Source organism: Pseudorca crassidens, chromosome 1 (genome assembly GCF_039906515.1).
Source record: "Pseudorca crassidens isolate mPseCra1 chromosome 1, mPseCra1.hap1, whole genome shotgun sequence".
Classification (NCBI taxonomy): Eukaryota; Metazoa; Chordata; class Mammalia; order Artiodactyla; family Delphinidae; genus Pseudorca; species Pseudorca crassidens.
This window is the reverse complement of record NC_090296.1, coordinates 38,115,595-38,132,585: the sequence shown is the minus strand read 5'-3', so window position 1 is coordinate 38,132,585 and position 16,991 is coordinate 38,115,595. Positions and strand designations below refer to the sequence as shown.

At 36.0% G+C, this 16,991-nt stretch overlaps 1 protein-coding gene across 1 annotated transcript in view; it reads left to right on the top strand.

Annotated features, from left to right (window-relative positions):
• The window catches only part of SYNE2 (spectrin repeat containing nuclear envelope protein 2), a 307,891-nt gene that overhangs the window by 127,085 nt on the left and 163,815 nt on the right, over nucleotides 1-16,991 (top strand). The window contains exons 33-44 of the mRNA XM_067733714.1: nucleotides 4,133-4,291; nucleotides 5,384-5,545; nucleotides 7,122-7,223; nucleotides 8,177-8,377; nucleotides 8,724-8,895; nucleotides 9,429-9,541; nucleotides 10,764-10,966; nucleotides 11,424-11,543; nucleotides 11,642-11,933; nucleotides 13,020-13,171; nucleotides 14,324-14,633; nucleotides 15,798-15,962. Coding sequence (XP_067589815.1) covers nucleotides 4,133-4,291; nucleotides 5,384-5,545; nucleotides 7,122-7,223; nucleotides 8,177-8,377; nucleotides 8,724-8,895; nucleotides 9,429-9,541; nucleotides 10,764-10,966; nucleotides 11,424-11,543; nucleotides 11,642-11,933; nucleotides 13,020-13,171; nucleotides 14,324-14,633; nucleotides 15,798-15,962 — 2,151 coding nt within the window. The remainder of the gene's footprint in view (nucleotides 1-4,132; nucleotides 4,292-5,383; nucleotides 5,546-7,121; nucleotides 7,224-8,176; nucleotides 8,378-8,723; nucleotides 8,896-9,428; nucleotides 9,542-10,763; nucleotides 10,967-11,423; nucleotides 11,544-11,641; nucleotides 11,934-13,019; nucleotides 13,172-14,323; nucleotides 14,634-15,797; nucleotides 15,963-16,991) is intronic.

The window sequence follows — 16,991 nt, the reverse complement described above, 5'->3', positions numbered from 1 at the left end:
AAAATTAACAAAACAACTGTAATTACCTTTAAGAAACGTATAAATGCCCAGGCTTTTATTATTATATTGAGAATCTTGTATCTAGTGTGGTATCTTTGTATATTTGCTGAAATAATATATCATTTTGTATGGAAGATACAGAAGTACACTTGTGTTTAGTTATTTTCTCATATGCTTTTTTTAACTGTCTGAAAAAAGCAAATTTTAGTACCAATTGTTAACATAACTCTCAGTTAATTTTGTGATGACTTAGGTACTGTCTTCAGAAACAATCAGTTTCTGGTGTATGTATTGTCATGATGCTTTGCACCAGTGGCTGAAGTATGATACCACTGAGAACTTTTGTCCTTCAAAACCATAGAAACCTGGATGTTTATCTAGGATATGGTGCCAAATTTCCACCCTCTTTAATCAAAGGCAGAAGTGCAAAAGTAAGACTAGAAGGCTAGAATGTCAGGGGACTATTAAAGTTCGGGAAATGTCAGGGGGGGATCTAGTTTCCTTTATTTTACCCCTTCCATTCATTGTAGGACAAAGCCTGCAGTTCCTGTCAATGCTAAAAGTATCCTCTCCTGCTCTTTCTTTTCTCTTCACCCACTGGTGGCTTGTGTCAATGTAACAACAAAGTTCTTTGAATATAATAAAAATTAGGTTACACACACATACATATATGTATTTTTCATTTAATTGAACAAGCATTTATTATGCCCTATGCAAAATGTCCTGAACTGGGAGAAAAAAAACACCTGAGTCTGCATCTCAGCTCTGCCAATGTATCAGTCAGCTTCCAGTCAGGAGACAGATACTGCCCCAGTTATTTTTTTTTTTCCATTTAAAACATTTAAGTAATTTTAATTTTTTAAATTAAACTTTTAAATTTGAGATAATTGTAGATGCATATGCAGTTATAAGATATAATACACAGAGATCCTATGTACGCTTTACTAAGTTTCCCCTATGGAAATATCTTGTAAAACTGTAGTGCAATATTGCAGTCAGGTTATAGACAATCATACAGTCAAGAGGAGGAACGTTTCCATCACCAGACTATCCCTGGTTCTGTCATCGGATAGCCCTACCACTTCCCTCTTGCTTCCACCCCCTCACAACCACTAATACGCTCTCCATTTCTATAATTTTGTCATTTCAAAAATCTTATATAAATGGAATCATACAGTATCTAACCTTTTGGGATTGGTTATTTTTACTCAGCATAATTCTCTGGAGATTCGTTCGGATTCATGCACGCATCAATAGTTTGTTCCCTTTTCTTGCTGAGTAGGATTCCATGATATGGATGTACCACAGCTTGTTTAACTGTTACCTCCGAAGAACATCTGGGTAGTTTCTAGTTTTTGGCTCTTACGCATAAAGTTGCTATAAACGTTTGTATAGGCTTCTTTGTGAACATAAGTTTTTATTTCTCAGGGTTAATTGCTCTGGAGTACAGTTGGTGGGTTGTATGTTAATTATGTATTTCATTTTTAAAGAAACTTTCAAACTGTTTTCCAGAGTTGCTGTACCATTTTACATTCTCACCAGTAATGTGTGAGTGATCCAGTTTCTGTACATCCTTGCCAGCATTAGATACTGCCTCTACTTTTTATTTTAGTCATTCTGATAGATATATAGTGGTATCACTTTGTGGTTTTCATTGGCATTTTCCTAATTGCTAATGGTATTGATCATCTTTTTTTGTGCTTATTTGCCATCTGTATGTCATCTTTGCTGAAATATCTCTTCATATTTTGTGCTCATTTTCTAAGTAGATTGTTTGGTTTTTTATTTTACTGTCGAGTTTTGAGAGTTTTTAATATATTCTACACAGTAGTCATTTGTCAGATATGTGGTTTGCAAATACTTTCTCCCAAACTGTAGCTTGTTTTTCATCTCCTTAATGGGTCTTTTGCAGAGCAAAAGATTTAAATTTTGGTAAAATCCAGTTTATCAATTTTTCCTTTCATGGATTGTGCTTTTGGTGTCAAAGTCTAAGAACTCTTTGCCTAGCACAAGATCCTGTAGATTTTCTCCTATTTTTTTCCTCAAAGTTTTATAGTGTTATGGTTTACATTTAAGTCCATCATCCATTTAGAATTAGTTTTTGTATAAGGTGTGAGACTTGGATCAAGGTTTACGTTTTTATCTATAGATGTCCAGTTGCTCCTGCACCATAAGTTGAAAAGGCTCCCATTCCTCCTTTGAACTGCTTTTTCATCTTTGTCAGAACTCAGTTGGGTGTATTTGTCTGGGTTCACTTTCATCTATTGATCTGTGTGTCTGTCCCTCTGCCAGTTGATGTAATCTTTATTACTGTACCTATATGATGTTTTAAAATCAAGTAGACTGATTCTTCCCACTTTATTCTTCTTTTTTCAAATACTTTAGCTATTATAGTTCCTTTATTATTCCATATAAATTTTAGAATAATCCTGTCTATATCTACAAAAGTATTGCTGGGTTTGATAATAATTGCATTAAACCTGTACATCAGTTTTGGGAGAATTGACATTTTTACTATGTTGTCTTCTGATCCATGAACTTAGTATGTCTCTGCATTTATTTAGATCTTCTTTGATTTGTTTAATCAGTATTTTATAGTTTTCAGCGTATAGTTCCTGTGCATGTTTTGTTAGATTTACACTTAAGTATTCAATTTTTTGAGTAATTGTGAATGGTATAATATTAAAAATTTGTGTCCACGTATTCATTGTTAATATGGAGAAGTGATATCGATTTTTATGTTTATCTTGTATCCTGTGACCTTTCTGAACCCACATATCAGTTCTAGGGGTGTTTTTGTAGATTCCTTGGGCTCTCTGACATAGATAATCATGTTGTCTGAAAATAAGGACACCTGAGACAGAGGGCTCCTTGTTACTGCTGGTTGGGGGTGGGCATTCTGCTTCCCCACAAGGTCTCTACTGACACCTCCCTGGCTCCTCATTACAGCTCCCTAGGTAGCCTCCCCTGACATCATGGATGTGTGTGTGTGTGTGTGTGTGTGCGCGCGCGTGTGTGTGTGCGTGCGCGCGTGCACTTGTTACTGCCCAGCAGGAATGAAAGTCCCAGCTCTACTCAGCCTTCTTTTCCCTGGTTGGGGGAGAGTGGGGCTCCTGTTACAGCCTGGAGATGGTGGCTGTCTAGGCTCTACACTTGACCTTTGCTGGCACAGGTGGGCGTTGGGCTACAGTGTTTCCTATGGTATTTTGCTCCAGTGAGTGATTATTTCCTAAAAGTTTTCTGTCTTGGTAGGTTGTCCTATTCCTGGTTCTTGGGCTGAAGAGAAGAGACTTTTCCTGGTCTGTGTCTGTGGATCTTACCAGCTTCTGACTTCTCCAGCACACAGTCTGGGATACCCAAGGGAAAAAAAAAATTCAGGGAGCTCACCATCAGGCTGTCTTCAGGAGCTGATGCTCCCAGCCATTCTCCTTCCTTGAACTCCTCACTTTTCAGTCTTCTTAAGTCTGTTTTGTATATGATGTCCAGGGTTTTTAGTTGTGCTTAATGGGAAAATTATGCCTACTGCATATTCCCAGAAATGGAAGTCCCCTGTGGGTATATAATTTTTAGTTTTTTATTTATGAGAAATCACTATTTTCAAATTTTATACAATCATTAAAAATGCTTGTATAAGATTAGTAAATTGAGTGGAAACATTAAGATTGCATTACTCGACACACATTTTATTTTGTAGTTTAAGTTCATTGGCCTTTTGGTTAAATAGTGTTTCACCTTCCATGTTAGAAATGACATGGAAGTTAGAATCATGAAAGATTAAACTAGAAGTCACATTAAAGATGTTTTAGAGTTTTGTCTATTTTATTCAGATGAGCACTTAGGTTCTTCAAAATGACAAAGATGATTCCTATTTGAGGAGTCTAGGAACTGTCGCTTTTTTATACGATTGAATAGAGGTGCTTTTTTTTGGTAGAATATTATTTCACATGCACTAGAAAGATGGTTTTAGATCATTATAAATATTTCATCATGCAGAGTGGGACAAGGAATTTGGGTGTAGGATTATTAATAAACCAGATGTTTAGAATTCTAAAAACTTTTCATTGAGAAAGTGGGACAGTAAGTCTTATATTTGTATCAATATATCAAAACATGTTTCATATCATTTTTACAGATTGAAGTTGTTAAAGAAGAATTTAATGAACATTTAGAAGTTGTAGACAAGATTAACCAGATCTGCAAAAATCTACAATTTCATCTAAATAAAATGAGAAACTTTGAAGAGCCTCCTTTTGAGAAAGAGGCTAATATTATTGTGGATAGGTGGCTTGATGTAAGTGATAATTTAATTGACTAGAAATTCTATTTAATAACAATTAAATTGATCTTTTCTTTTGTATCTTTAATGTTTTTATCTAATTACAAAATTCAAAAGTGCTCATTATAAAAAATGTTCAAATAATATAAAGTTTGTGACTTGGGATTTAGCTTTACGCCCAGAGTTAGGTACTATTTTACTAACAAATGAGTCTGTACTCTTTTAGATATACAAGTGCATACTCAACTTATTTGAAATAAACTAATTAATGTATTATCCATCCATGCAGCCAGTTGATGTTCAACATTATATTTATTTAATATTTTAAAAATAATTTTTGGTTGAGTAGTAATGATATTTTTATGAATTATAAATTAAGAACTTGTGCTATATTTTGATCTGGGTTTTTGATATTTAAAATTTAAAAAAATTTTTTTTTTTGTCTGCATTGGGTCTTCGTTGCTGTGCATGGGCTTTCTCTAGTTGCGGCGAGCAGAGGCTACTCTTCATTGCAGTGTGTGGGCTTCTCACTGCAGTGGCTTCTCTTGTTGCGGAGCATGGGCTCTAGGCATGCAGGCTTCAGTAGTTGTAGCGCGTGGGCTCAGTAGTTGCAGTATGCGGGTTCTAGGGCATTCAGGCTTCAGTAGTTGTGGCACACGGGCTCAGTAGTTGTGGCTCTCAGGCTCTAGAGCACAGGCTCAGTAGTTGTGGCGCACGGGCTTAGTTACTCCTCTGCATGTGGGATCTTCCTGGACCAGGGATCGAACCTGTGTCCCCTGCATTGGCAGGCGGATTCTTAACCACTGCACCACCAGGGAAGTCCCTGCTCTGGGTTTTTAAAAGCATTTTTTATTATTGTGGTTTAGAAAATAGGAAAACTATTGCTTTCAATTGCATATAAACTGCAGCAAACCAGCTAAGTTTTTTTTTTTGTAGAAGAAAGAACTACATGGTATGTTAAAGAGAATTTTTTGTTGATGAATAAAGCAAATTATTTAGCAAGTAGAGGTAATCTAAAATTTTATTTTAAAGTTGTGTTTGACTGAAACAATGGTTCTTATGCTTGTCACCACTAAATATGTTATTTTTATTTTTTAATTATGGTAGATAAATGAGAAGACAGAAGACTACTATGAAAATCTTGGTCGAGCTCTAGCTTTATGGGACAAGCTTTTTAACTTAAAAAATGGGATTGATGAGTGGACTGAAAAGATCCTTCAAAAAATGGAATTACATCAACTGACTGAAGAGGAAAGACAAAAGCTGAAGGTTAATTAAGCAGAAATAGAATATTTGTTCTTTTTGTAGACAGTTGACATTTTAATATCAAGTCTGCTTTCTTGAAGAGGGGTAGAGAAATCACAAAGAAATCTTTTATTTCTTTCATTATTCCTTGAGTGAGACCTGAATTCCATTGTTTTCTTTGTGGTATCCAGGAAGATGTTCGCAGGTATTATTAATCTGTGCTGTATACCTGAAACTAACATAGCACTGTAAATCAACTATACTTCAAGTAAAGTAAAAAGATTCAAGTAAAGTAAAAACACAAGGCTGAATATCAAAATCTTTATAGAGCTTCAAAAGAGGCTGTTTTTTTAAAACAGTGATCTCAGGTTTTGCCATTTAGAAAGAATTAAACTTATCTCTTGTAATGAAATAATACCATTTGCAGCTACATGGATGGACCTAGAGATAATCATACTAAGTGAAGTAAGTCAGAAAGAGAAAAACAAATACCATGTGATATCACTGATATGTGGAATCTAAAATATGACACAAATGAACTTATCTACAAACCAGAAACAGACTCACAAACATAGAGAACAGACTTGTGGTTGCCAAGAGGGAGAGGGGGCGGGGGAGGGATAGATTGGGAGTTTGGGACTAGCAGATATAAATTGTTATATATAGAATGGATAAACAACAAGGTCGTATTGTATAGCACAGGGAGCTATATTCTGTATCCTGTAATAAACCATAATGGAAAAGAAAAAAATAATAAAAAAAATTTTTAAAGTTAAAATATTTTTAAAGTTATCTCTTTTAACTCTAAAAAGAATTCTTTCTATTGCTGGTTGTTTGCATATTATTAGTTTGGACCATATAAAATTACAATCTTCGTATGTCAAAAAATAGTTAAGTCTGGCAGTTATATGTGGTTCAGTGTAATATAAAAATGTATCATGCGTGTATGATGGCTTTGCAGTATGTCACGTCTAATGTCTCAAGTCTTATTTTTTTCCTCTAATTTTGGTCACTTTATTCACTTTTAAATTCACATATCCATTTTTATACTTTTGGAAAAAGACTTTCAAAATGTGTGGAGATTTATGAGTTTCCTGGGTATATTAATTGACAGTTGTGAAGTAAGATTTTGATTTTCTAAGTGAAATGAATTGTCACTAAGTATCCCTTAATTTTGTCTTGAGATACAGGTTATTTAAAAATTTGAAGTTAAGGATTATAACGGCTACCATGTGGGCCAAATTCTGCCAACATGGGGTGTGTGTGTGTGTGTGTGTGTGTGTTGGCTTTATATGTTTATGTGTATGTTTATATGTACAGAGCTATTGAGATGTCATGCCTTTAGGTAGGCACTGCATTCTGCTGTGGCGCAAGCCTGGCCCCTCTCGTTTTATTGCTAGAGTGTTTCACTCAGTTATAACATATGCCTGACCCATGAAGACACTTAGTTTTGCAACTCCCAGGACTGTATCAAAAATCAAGTGATTAGGGGAAATTTAAAGGTTCTTTCAGTTTCTATATATTTTCAATAGCAATCAGGGGTACCAGAAAATAAGGTATAAAATAAAAAGATATTTTCCATTAACATTGTGTGTTTTAGGAAGAGTTACAAGTTCATGAACAAAAACCTTCAGAATTTTCTAAAAGAGTGGCTAAGATACAGTTCCTGCTTCAAAGCAGTGAAATACCTCTTGAATTACAGGTAAGAAAATTTTTATTTTAAAGTTGCAATTAAAGATGCTCTATATCCTCTAAAGTAATGCTCATAGCCAGAATTCTAAAACTTAAACCTAAAATAAAATTAGGATCATTACTTGATTCATCTTTAGTCATGTCCAACCAAAATTTTAATAGCCAGCATAGTTTATTATATTTCTCCCATTTTAGAATGAATAATTTTTTGCATTCTCTTATTCTCATCTCATTTATTTCACAGGCCTCTTGTGCAGAGGGGGAGATGTTACCTTGCTTCGTGTAAAGTAACAAGGGTTTCCTCATAAGTGTCTTGGGCCTAGGAAGGAGAACATGGCTCAAGAAATTCCAAGTTTATTAGTTGCTAGATGGAGTAACAGGGAGATTGCCCCAAGTGTGATTTTCTATTGTGTGAAGAGATTTGTTAGACTTTTATTTAAATCAAAGTGCAAAGTGCCTGAATATAAGCTCTGGAGTCAGACCTTATGGGGGAGGGCCTGGGTCTGCTGCCAGCCAACTTTGTGATCTTGGGCAAGTTACTTATCCTTCTTAAGCCTGTCTTTTGTATATAAAGTGCTTACCATGATGTTGTGTACGTAATAAACACTTAATAAATGCTGGCTATTTCACTTTTTTCTATATGTTTTAATAGGTTTTCCAATAAGCACCATGAGATAGCACCTCAACTGGTATGCTAAATAAAACTTGTTTTAAGGGGAAGATTCACCTAGTGTCTTAGAAAAAAATAAGAATGTCAATTTCAGTTTTTTTCAAGTTACTGTTTTTCTTTAAAGGCAATGTTTGAATTGTATCAGTGATGTTGAACAAGGAAGAATCAGAAAGAGAGAAGTTATTTCACGTTGAAATGAAACAAAGTTTCCACTCATTCTTCAGCAGTGCAGGTGTCTTATAATCTAGTTAAATCACGTCCATTACAGTACGTCATATGTTTCATGATTTCAGGTCATGGAGTCCTCTATTTTGAACAAGATAGAACATGTGAAAATGCGTTTAACAGGAGAATCCTACTGCAGTGCACTCGGTGGCAGCACAGCTGAGTTAAGGGAGGATCTCGACCAGGCTAAGACCCAGATTGGAATGACTGAGTCCCTCTTAAATGCCCTGTCTCCTTCTGACAGCTTGGAGATCTTTACTAAACTAGAGGTACTTCCCAGCTACTTCTCTTCTGTGGTTCAGATTTATTTTCACACTTGTTTCTGATGGTCTTGTCCTCTTGAGGTTAATAATTATTATAAAAATAACATAAGTCTGGGGGAAAAACTCAGAAAAACAATTTGTGTATATTTAACTGTTTCACCTTTGAATTGCTTTGTGGTCATTATTTGATGTTAAATTGCATTGCATTATACATTTACTAGCTAAGAGAAAGCAGGTCTACCCAATAAAAAATCATCTAGATTTTCATAGAAACAATGGATACCTAATATGTTTTGTGTAGATTGAGCCCATTTTTAAGACTTCACTGTTGTCTATTTGTTTATATATTTAGGAGATTCAACAGCAAATTCTGCAGCAGAAACACAGTATGATATTACTTGAGAATCAAATAGGTTGTCTGACTCCTGAACTCTCTGAATTAAAAAAGCAATATGAAAGTGTCAGTGATTTATTTAATACCAAAAAAAGTGTTTTGCAAGATCACTTCTCTAAGTTACTGAATGGTGAGTGCAATGTTTCTCTTACTGTGCCTCTGGGAATCTTGAGGTATGAATAAGTACTGTGAACACAAAGGCTAATTAATCTAAGCTTCACTTAGAGATGGTTGCACACACTCTATTTAAGGAGATAATATTCAGATAAATCTTTTAGGAGCAAACACTCACTGATCTACACCTATCGTAAATAACATCTCTTTTGTTGAAGCACCAGATCTTTTTCTCGTGAAGGAGAGTCACGAGGGTCCTCGTGTTTGACCTGCTCCTTGTTGTCAGAGTCTGGGGTCATGCCTGTGAGCAGGCTGCCCCTGCAGGTGTCTCTGGGTGTCCTGTATGCTTGGAAAGGAGGTTTGGTGTAGAAAATATGCCACAGTTACCACATCGGCTCCATTAACCCTCAAAATTAGATTTTAGTTTATTATCACTTTACAGTGACTCGTACCCACGGCATGGGAAGCAAGTTTCAAAATATTTTACTTTAACAAGGTTTGTGACGTATTCCTCGAATGAATATAGCTTCTTTTGTTTTCTTCCTGCAGATCAGTGCAAGAACTTTAATGACTGGTTTGGCAACGTTAAAGTGAACCTTAAGGAGTGTTTTGAACCATCAGAAACAAAAAAGAGCGTGGAACAAAAACTACAAAAGCTTTCTGTAAGAAGACGCGTTTAAATTTCAATCAAAATTTATCAAAATTAAAATGCTGGAGATAGAACTATATATAAGTAGCTAGGACAATAATTATTTTGACTTAGTATTTCCCTACATAGAGATAGTATTTCCAAAAAACCTGGCCTTTCCCCAAATACTGGTTGGCCAAAAAGTTCGTTCGGGATTTTCCGTGACATCTACGGAAAACCCGAACTAACTTTTTGGCCAACCCAATATTTTTAACACTCTGTGTTTACTGGGTAAGGGTGTAAGTGACTTAAAAAGGTTCTGTTTTCACAACTATTCTAAGATGCTGTTTAACTTAATGTTTGCTGGTGAATTCAGTTGTGTTAAAATCATATTTGATTTAAAAAAAAGGCTTTACCTAATCTGGACTTTGAAACCCCTTTACTTTCTATAAGAGATTGCTTGACTTTTTAAAAAGTTTTTTTCCCAGCCATATTTCTTTTAAAAATTGTAGTTGAACTTCAATACACTGCTGATGGGAGTGGGTGGGGGAAGATAGCCTGAAATAAGAGGCAATAATGTGGGCATTTCAAATGCATATGGCGCCTTTAATTCTTGATCACTTTATGGTAGATTATCAAGTACTTTAGGCTTTGGTGATAACTTATGCTCTCAGACTTATCAGTGGCATTAAATGTTCCCAGTTTAATTCCTTGCTTTGATGATACTATTCTTTATTGACAAAATCACCTTTCTTCTCTGCTTTTAAATTATAGTTCCAACTTTTTTTTTAAACTTTGCACATTGCATGGGTCTCAACAATTGATGCTCAAACCTTGAAACACAAACATTGACATACAATTCTGATTTGGACAAAGTTAAATAGAGAATAGGCTATTTAGTTTTACATATTGATTGCCAGAAAGGAGCAAGTATTTGGGAGAAGCTGAGCAGAGCCAGGATAGGAAAATGTGGCTTTCCTGGTCTAACTCCCACTGACCCACATGGTGGCATCATTTTGCTTGATGTGATTCCCAGAAAGTCAGATGCAAATGTACACACACATTCTAGAACCGATATAAATTGTCTTTTGATCATTTGCTATTGCACTTAGCCACCTCTCCATAGCAACTTCTTTTATATAGGATGTTATGAAGATGGCATGTCTATGTACCATCTTGGGAAAGTGTCACTGGGGTGGCAGGGACCATACTTAGACTTGCCCATAGGATATAATTGACTTTTTGTCTTTCTTAAGGATTTCTTGACTCTTGAAGGAAGAGGCAGTGAAATACAGCAGGTGGGAACTGTACTGAATCATGTGAAAAAGCATCTGCCCAAAGCACCTGTTAAGAAGCTTAACAGTTGGATCGTAAGTCAAGAAATTGAATTAGAAAAAATGGAGTCCATATGCCAGGCACGAGCAAAGGAGCTTGATGAGTGCTTGCAGCAGCTACTGAGGTAGGAAATAAAGGTGATGTCTAATAGCATGTTTGCTAATGATATCTTCATACGTACTCTGCCTCAGTACAGCTAGCAGTGGGATACACGTACACACAAATTTCAAAAATAAAATATGTAGTTTCAAACCCAAGTTTGACTCTGGGATATAGAATTTTGGAGAGTTCCTCAAATTATGGCCAAGGTTCAGGGGAGAGTCCAAAAATGTTTTCTGTTTGTTTGTTTGTTTCCTGTTCTTTATGATGTATATGTATGGCTCATTAGAATTCCACTATAATACGTGTTATTATTATTCAGATTTTAATGTTACAAATTAAATTTTCTCAAAAGAAGCCAAAAAAGAAACCAAAAAGATGTAGTAAAAAACCTGGTTGGCTCACAAGATTTGTGCCAACCTTCTCTTCAGATAAACACTTTTTGCTGATTTTATATTCCAATGTGTGTGATATTGTTTTAGTCTCCAGAATGACCACAGAAACCTGAGTAAGTGGTTGACTAATCAAGAAGAGAAATGGAAAGAAATGGAAGGAACAAGAGAGAAAACTGAGCTATTTGGCCAAGCTCTAGCTAGAAAGAGGTATAGCTGATCTTGCATGAAATGTACTTCTGGGGAATATGGTTTCTCAAATGGTGTCGTGGCTCCTATAAACTTTCAATGATATTTGGAATTTACAGGGAACAATTTGAATCTATGGCCCAGTTGAACAACTCTGTGAAGGAATATGGGATTACTGAGGAAGAAGAAATAGTAACAGAATCAACACATTTGATCAATAGATACCAGACATTATTGGGACAATTATGTGAAATTGACGAAGAGGATAAGTTACCTCCTGCCAAGGACCAGAGCTTTAATGATCTTGCACATGATGTCATTCGTTGGATAACAGGGATTAAAGAGTCCCTGATGGTTTTGAATTCATCTGAAGGCAAAATGCCACTTGAGGAAAGAATCCAAAAAATAAAGGTATAACTGTGGAAACTAAATTTCAGAGGTCAGAGTGAACTCTAATTTTGAAAAGATTTAGAGGAAAACTGCAAAGATTTGTTTTTTAATGGAAAATAGGATCACTGCAGATTGGTTGAAGGAATTCAGATGACCAAGCTTGCAAAAGAGAAGGGCTATGATGCACCTAAAATTATTTTAATGCATATAGAAGGGAGAAAGTATATCCTCTCTTTGTGGGAGCAATGTCCAGTTATTGTCCGTCTTCACTGAGTGCAGGAGAAATGAAATTAAAAGTATAAATTAGAGCTGCAGCAGGTGGAAATTTGCTAGGATGTTAAAAGAATGTATGTCAGTACATCAGAGGCATTGGCAATGTCAAGGTGAGGGCTGGAGAGGAGCTCATCTTCAGAGTGGATGTGTGTGGTTCCTGAAGGTTATTAGATACTGAGTGGGTTGTGTGGTTCTTAGTTTATCAGATACCGAGTGCAGAGGATGGTGCGGTCAAGCCGTAAGGGTTAGTTTGGCATAGTGAAGTAATCAGGATCATTTGGGATTATATCTGAAAGGTTTTCCAGGGAAGGTGAATCTGGAGTAGTGTTTCCAAGAAGGGAGGAACTTGATTGTTTGGAGCAAAAGAGGAAAATAAAATTGCAGGGAATGAGAATTAATTACGTTGTGGTGGAGAAACAGCAGTTGGTTTGAGGCACTCTGCATTTTCCTATGGGAAGCCATAAACCCAATCTTGGGTGTATAGAAGTGTCTTGTTCAGGTTGTTACCCTAACTCTTTATTTATAAATAATGGTACAGATTGGAAGGAGGATTTGCCACGGATTTTTTGGCATATAATTTCTTTGAGGGCAATTGAGAATCAAGAGAAGAGTAGGAATGCCATCAGATCAATGTGACAAATGCTTACTGAGAACCAGTTCTATACAACGTGAAGGATGTCTTTGTATTCGGGGAATATATAAAAATGAAAGGGTAATTTTGAAATCTACTCTGCAGTTAGAATCTCTGAATAATGTTTATAAATAAAAACATATCATATGAAATATCCCTGTATGGTATGAATGAGATTTTAAGATCTTTTTTATTTGATTTAGGAAATCATTTTACTAAAGCCTGAAGGGGACGCTAAAATACAGACCGTCGTGAGTCAGGCTGAGAGCAGCAAGGCTCCGATGGTTCCAAAGACCCTTACTGATATCAGAAACCAGTGGGACAACACACTCCACTTAGCCAACACATATCTAAGGTAAAGGGCATGCCTTCACCACTTTCATGGTTTTTCATTGCACAGTGAAGCCATAACAAGTATGTTTTGTCTGCCTTCTGGATGTGGATATAATATATCTGCTGGAGAGAAAGTAAGTAATATCAGGGGCAATCACAATGTTGAGACAGAAGCAAAGAAGAATAGTCCTCTGCACCAGATATGAAACATGCTGTCATAACTCGGCGGCAGCGTTTACTTTGGCTGGTGCATCAACCCGTGGGGCCCTTGGTAACAAATTAACATTGTCTGCCTCGTTCCACCTTCAACACTCCCCTTCTGTACCAAAACCCCCTTTCCCCAGACAACCTGAGTATCTTCCTGGTATTACTGCAGGATAATTCATGCTTTTAAATATATATGCTAAGAGATTCTTAAATGTGTAAACATGGATAAACGTTGTCTGAATGTAATGGGCATAATTCTGGTGAAAATTCTTAATTCATATCGTGTCTTAAATGATACATTTAATATTTGGTGGAAATGTAAATTTTATATTTTTCTAAGAAAAACAGATCAAAACAAATTTAAGCTGTAGAAAACATAAACTAGTTAGTTGGCCAATATACTGAATGCTTATTTATTTTACTTATATGAAAAAGAAAAACATGGAATATTATAATTATATTTAAACAATAAAAACTGAAATAGTTTGAAATCTAAATTATTAACTATTTTTTCTCAGATCAAATTATGTGACAAAAAAACAATACTTTTTTTTTTTTTTTTTTTTTGCGGTACGCGGGCCTCTCACGGTTGTGGCCTCTCCCGTTGCGGAGCACAGGCTCTGGATGCGCAGGCTCAGCGGCCATGGCTCACGGGCCCAGCCGCTCCGCGGCATGTGGGATCTTCCCGGACCGGGGCACGAACCCGCGTCCCCTGCATTGGCAGGCGGACTCTCAAGCACTGCGCCACCAGGGAAGCCCAAAACAATACTTTTTTAAAGTAATACTACAACTAATTTTAATCTTGATTTCTGAGCTAAACTTAGGGCTATTTAGAATGTTATAATGCCAAAGAAGTCCCTGGGAGTAATGTACAGTAGTGTTATTTTAATGCTTTTTATAATAATGCATGTTGTATTATAAGATTTTGATGTATCATTTCATTTGTAAAATACTTTGTTAAATTTAGCCATCAAGAAAAGCTTCTACTAGAAGGCGAGAAGTATTTGCAAAGTAAGGAGGATCTGAGATTAATGCTCACAGAACTAAAAAAGAAACAAGAAGTGGGCTTTGCTCTGCAACATGGTTTGCAGGAGAAGAAAGCTCAATTAAAAATTTACAAGAAATTCCTCCAGAAAGCACAAGATTTGACATCCTTACTAGAGGAGTTAAAATCTCAAGGAAATTACCTCTTAGAGTGCACTAAAAATCCCAACTTTAGTGAAGAGCCGTGGCTGGAAATAAAGCATCTACATGAAAGTCTTCTTCAACAGCTACAGGTGAAATGGTCAAAATAAAATTTTAAATGCTTGTCTTAATTATGCATAATTATGTAATATTTGTATATAGGACCGTTGTTTTGTTCTTTTGGTAAATCAAAAGTTTTTAAAATTTATCAGTTTTAGATACAAATACTAACTACTCAAGATGGAGCAATCAATTTGGTCAGTTTTGCTAGAGAAATCCAGTGTGTATTATTTGATAATAGTGTTGTTTCCTCTCATCAAAGTTCCCCTCATAAGGGGTTGGAAGGATTAAGATATGTTTAGGCATCTTTATGTAGGTAACAGTGTCAAAGTTGTCCATGCAGCATCCATCTATCCATCCATTCATCCATGCTTGCATTCATCCGTCCATCCATTCACATATCCATCCATCTATCATCTATTATAATAGTTATATCCATTATTCTGTATAAACCTTATCAGGTTTCTCCCTTGAGTCTTTCCACATGATCTGCAAGAAAAGAATTAAGAGGTAAAATGTCATCTTGTCATGAGGCATATTATTCTCTTAAGAGAATTGTTTATAAATCTTTGCATACTGAAAGCCAGATTCAATATATCTTTCCTGGATAAGAAATCTTGCTTATAGAGATAGCAGGAGTTGTGTGGGTATAATCTTGCTTATACCCACTTGGCTGTGAGTTATTTAGTTTAATAATTGCTGTTCTTTTCTGATCAGGTGTGGTCACCTTATTTTCTTATTCCAGGGAGAGAACCTGAAGGTGGTCTTGCTCTTGAGTTAGGATTACTTTTTCCTAACCCACAGTTTTGGAGTTTGAGTCTTATGAAAGGAATCTGAGGTTAGGTTGATTTCACATAGTCTCATTTCCAAGAGTGGGTACTTGCTTGTAGTAAGAAGGATAATTAAGGGAACTGCTTTGTTATGGGTGTTTGTGATTTGATGATATAATTTGTAGTCATTTCATTTTGTAAACCTCTTGACAGATTGTTTTCGGGAGTGAAATGAAGGCAAAGAAACATGGGGGAAACAAATATCTCAACACTAAAAACTTTACTTAAGAACTCTGGATGATTTATGGCCATATTCCTTTTTCAAGATGAAACCTCATAAAACAAATGTTTATGAACCATTTAATTATTTTCTGAGTGGGATAATTCAGGGACCTAATGCATGCATTATCAATGTTTTATTTTTAGGATTCTGTGCAAAAATTGGAAGGTCATGTTCAAGAACACGACTCGTACCAGGTTTGCATCACAGACCTAAATACTGCATTGGACTCTATCTCCAAGGAATATGTCGGTTTTTCTGATAAGCCTGTGGATCAAATAGCAGTTGAGGAAAAAATGCAGAAACTGAAGGTATTAAACAATGTCCAGACATGATAGACATTTTAAAAAAATCAATATTAATTACAACTTGACAAATCAGGGTCTTTGATCAAAAATTCAAATGGTGAAAGAAAAGAAATAAAAAAAGAAAAAATTCAAATGCTGAAAATGCTATTCAGATGACTATTGGATAAAGTCCTGACCAGTCATAAAAAGTGGAAATGTTCTTCTTTAGTGAGCAAATCCATTTATAATTTGAGTTGAACAGTACTCTGTGCTCTGGACCCTTAGAGACAATTCCACCCATGAGCAGTCTATAGCTCCTGGAGATCTTTGTTTAAGAGACAGCACAGTGATTCCAGGAGATACTGGGTATTCAAAGGATATAACGAATGCAATAAGACCTAGGGAGAAATGATTCAATTTTGCATTCTTCATCATGGGTGGATGGGAGTTGTATAATTTTCACCTTATTAATTTTCATACTCATGGACTACCTTAGAGGTCTCTGCAGATGTAGGGCTTTTAAAATTCTCAGCCTCACTTCAACAACCCCTCTCCTTATACAGTAAGGATTGCAGCTCTTTACCCACATTCTCGAAACACATTCCTTGGATGCTCACTGTTTGCACAGCCAACATAAACAGGCCCAACTGGTGTCCTCTAGAAGAAAACAGAGTAAAGCATTTTCTTAGCTGCTTCTTTCACAGTTATTTGACTGGAGATTGCGTGGGGCAAGTCTCAGGGCAGCACTGCTGGCATGAGCTTGGGAATTTCTTATCTCTTCTTTTTAGGAACCTGGGAATCAAGCAAGATTTCCCCTCCAGAACAGCTTGACATTGTGACAAGGCTACCTCCCTTTTAACAGTGATAATTTGACAAATGTTGAGGGCTCATCATGTCCAAGGCACTGTTTGGGTGCCTTGGATACTGAGAAAAGTGCAAGACACGAGCCTCACTCTGAGGAGCTCAGGCTCCTGTTGAAAAATTAAAATATAGCCTTCTGCTATAGCTAGAAGGAATCTCAGAAGCTGTCAAGTTCAGACTCCTCATTTTTTT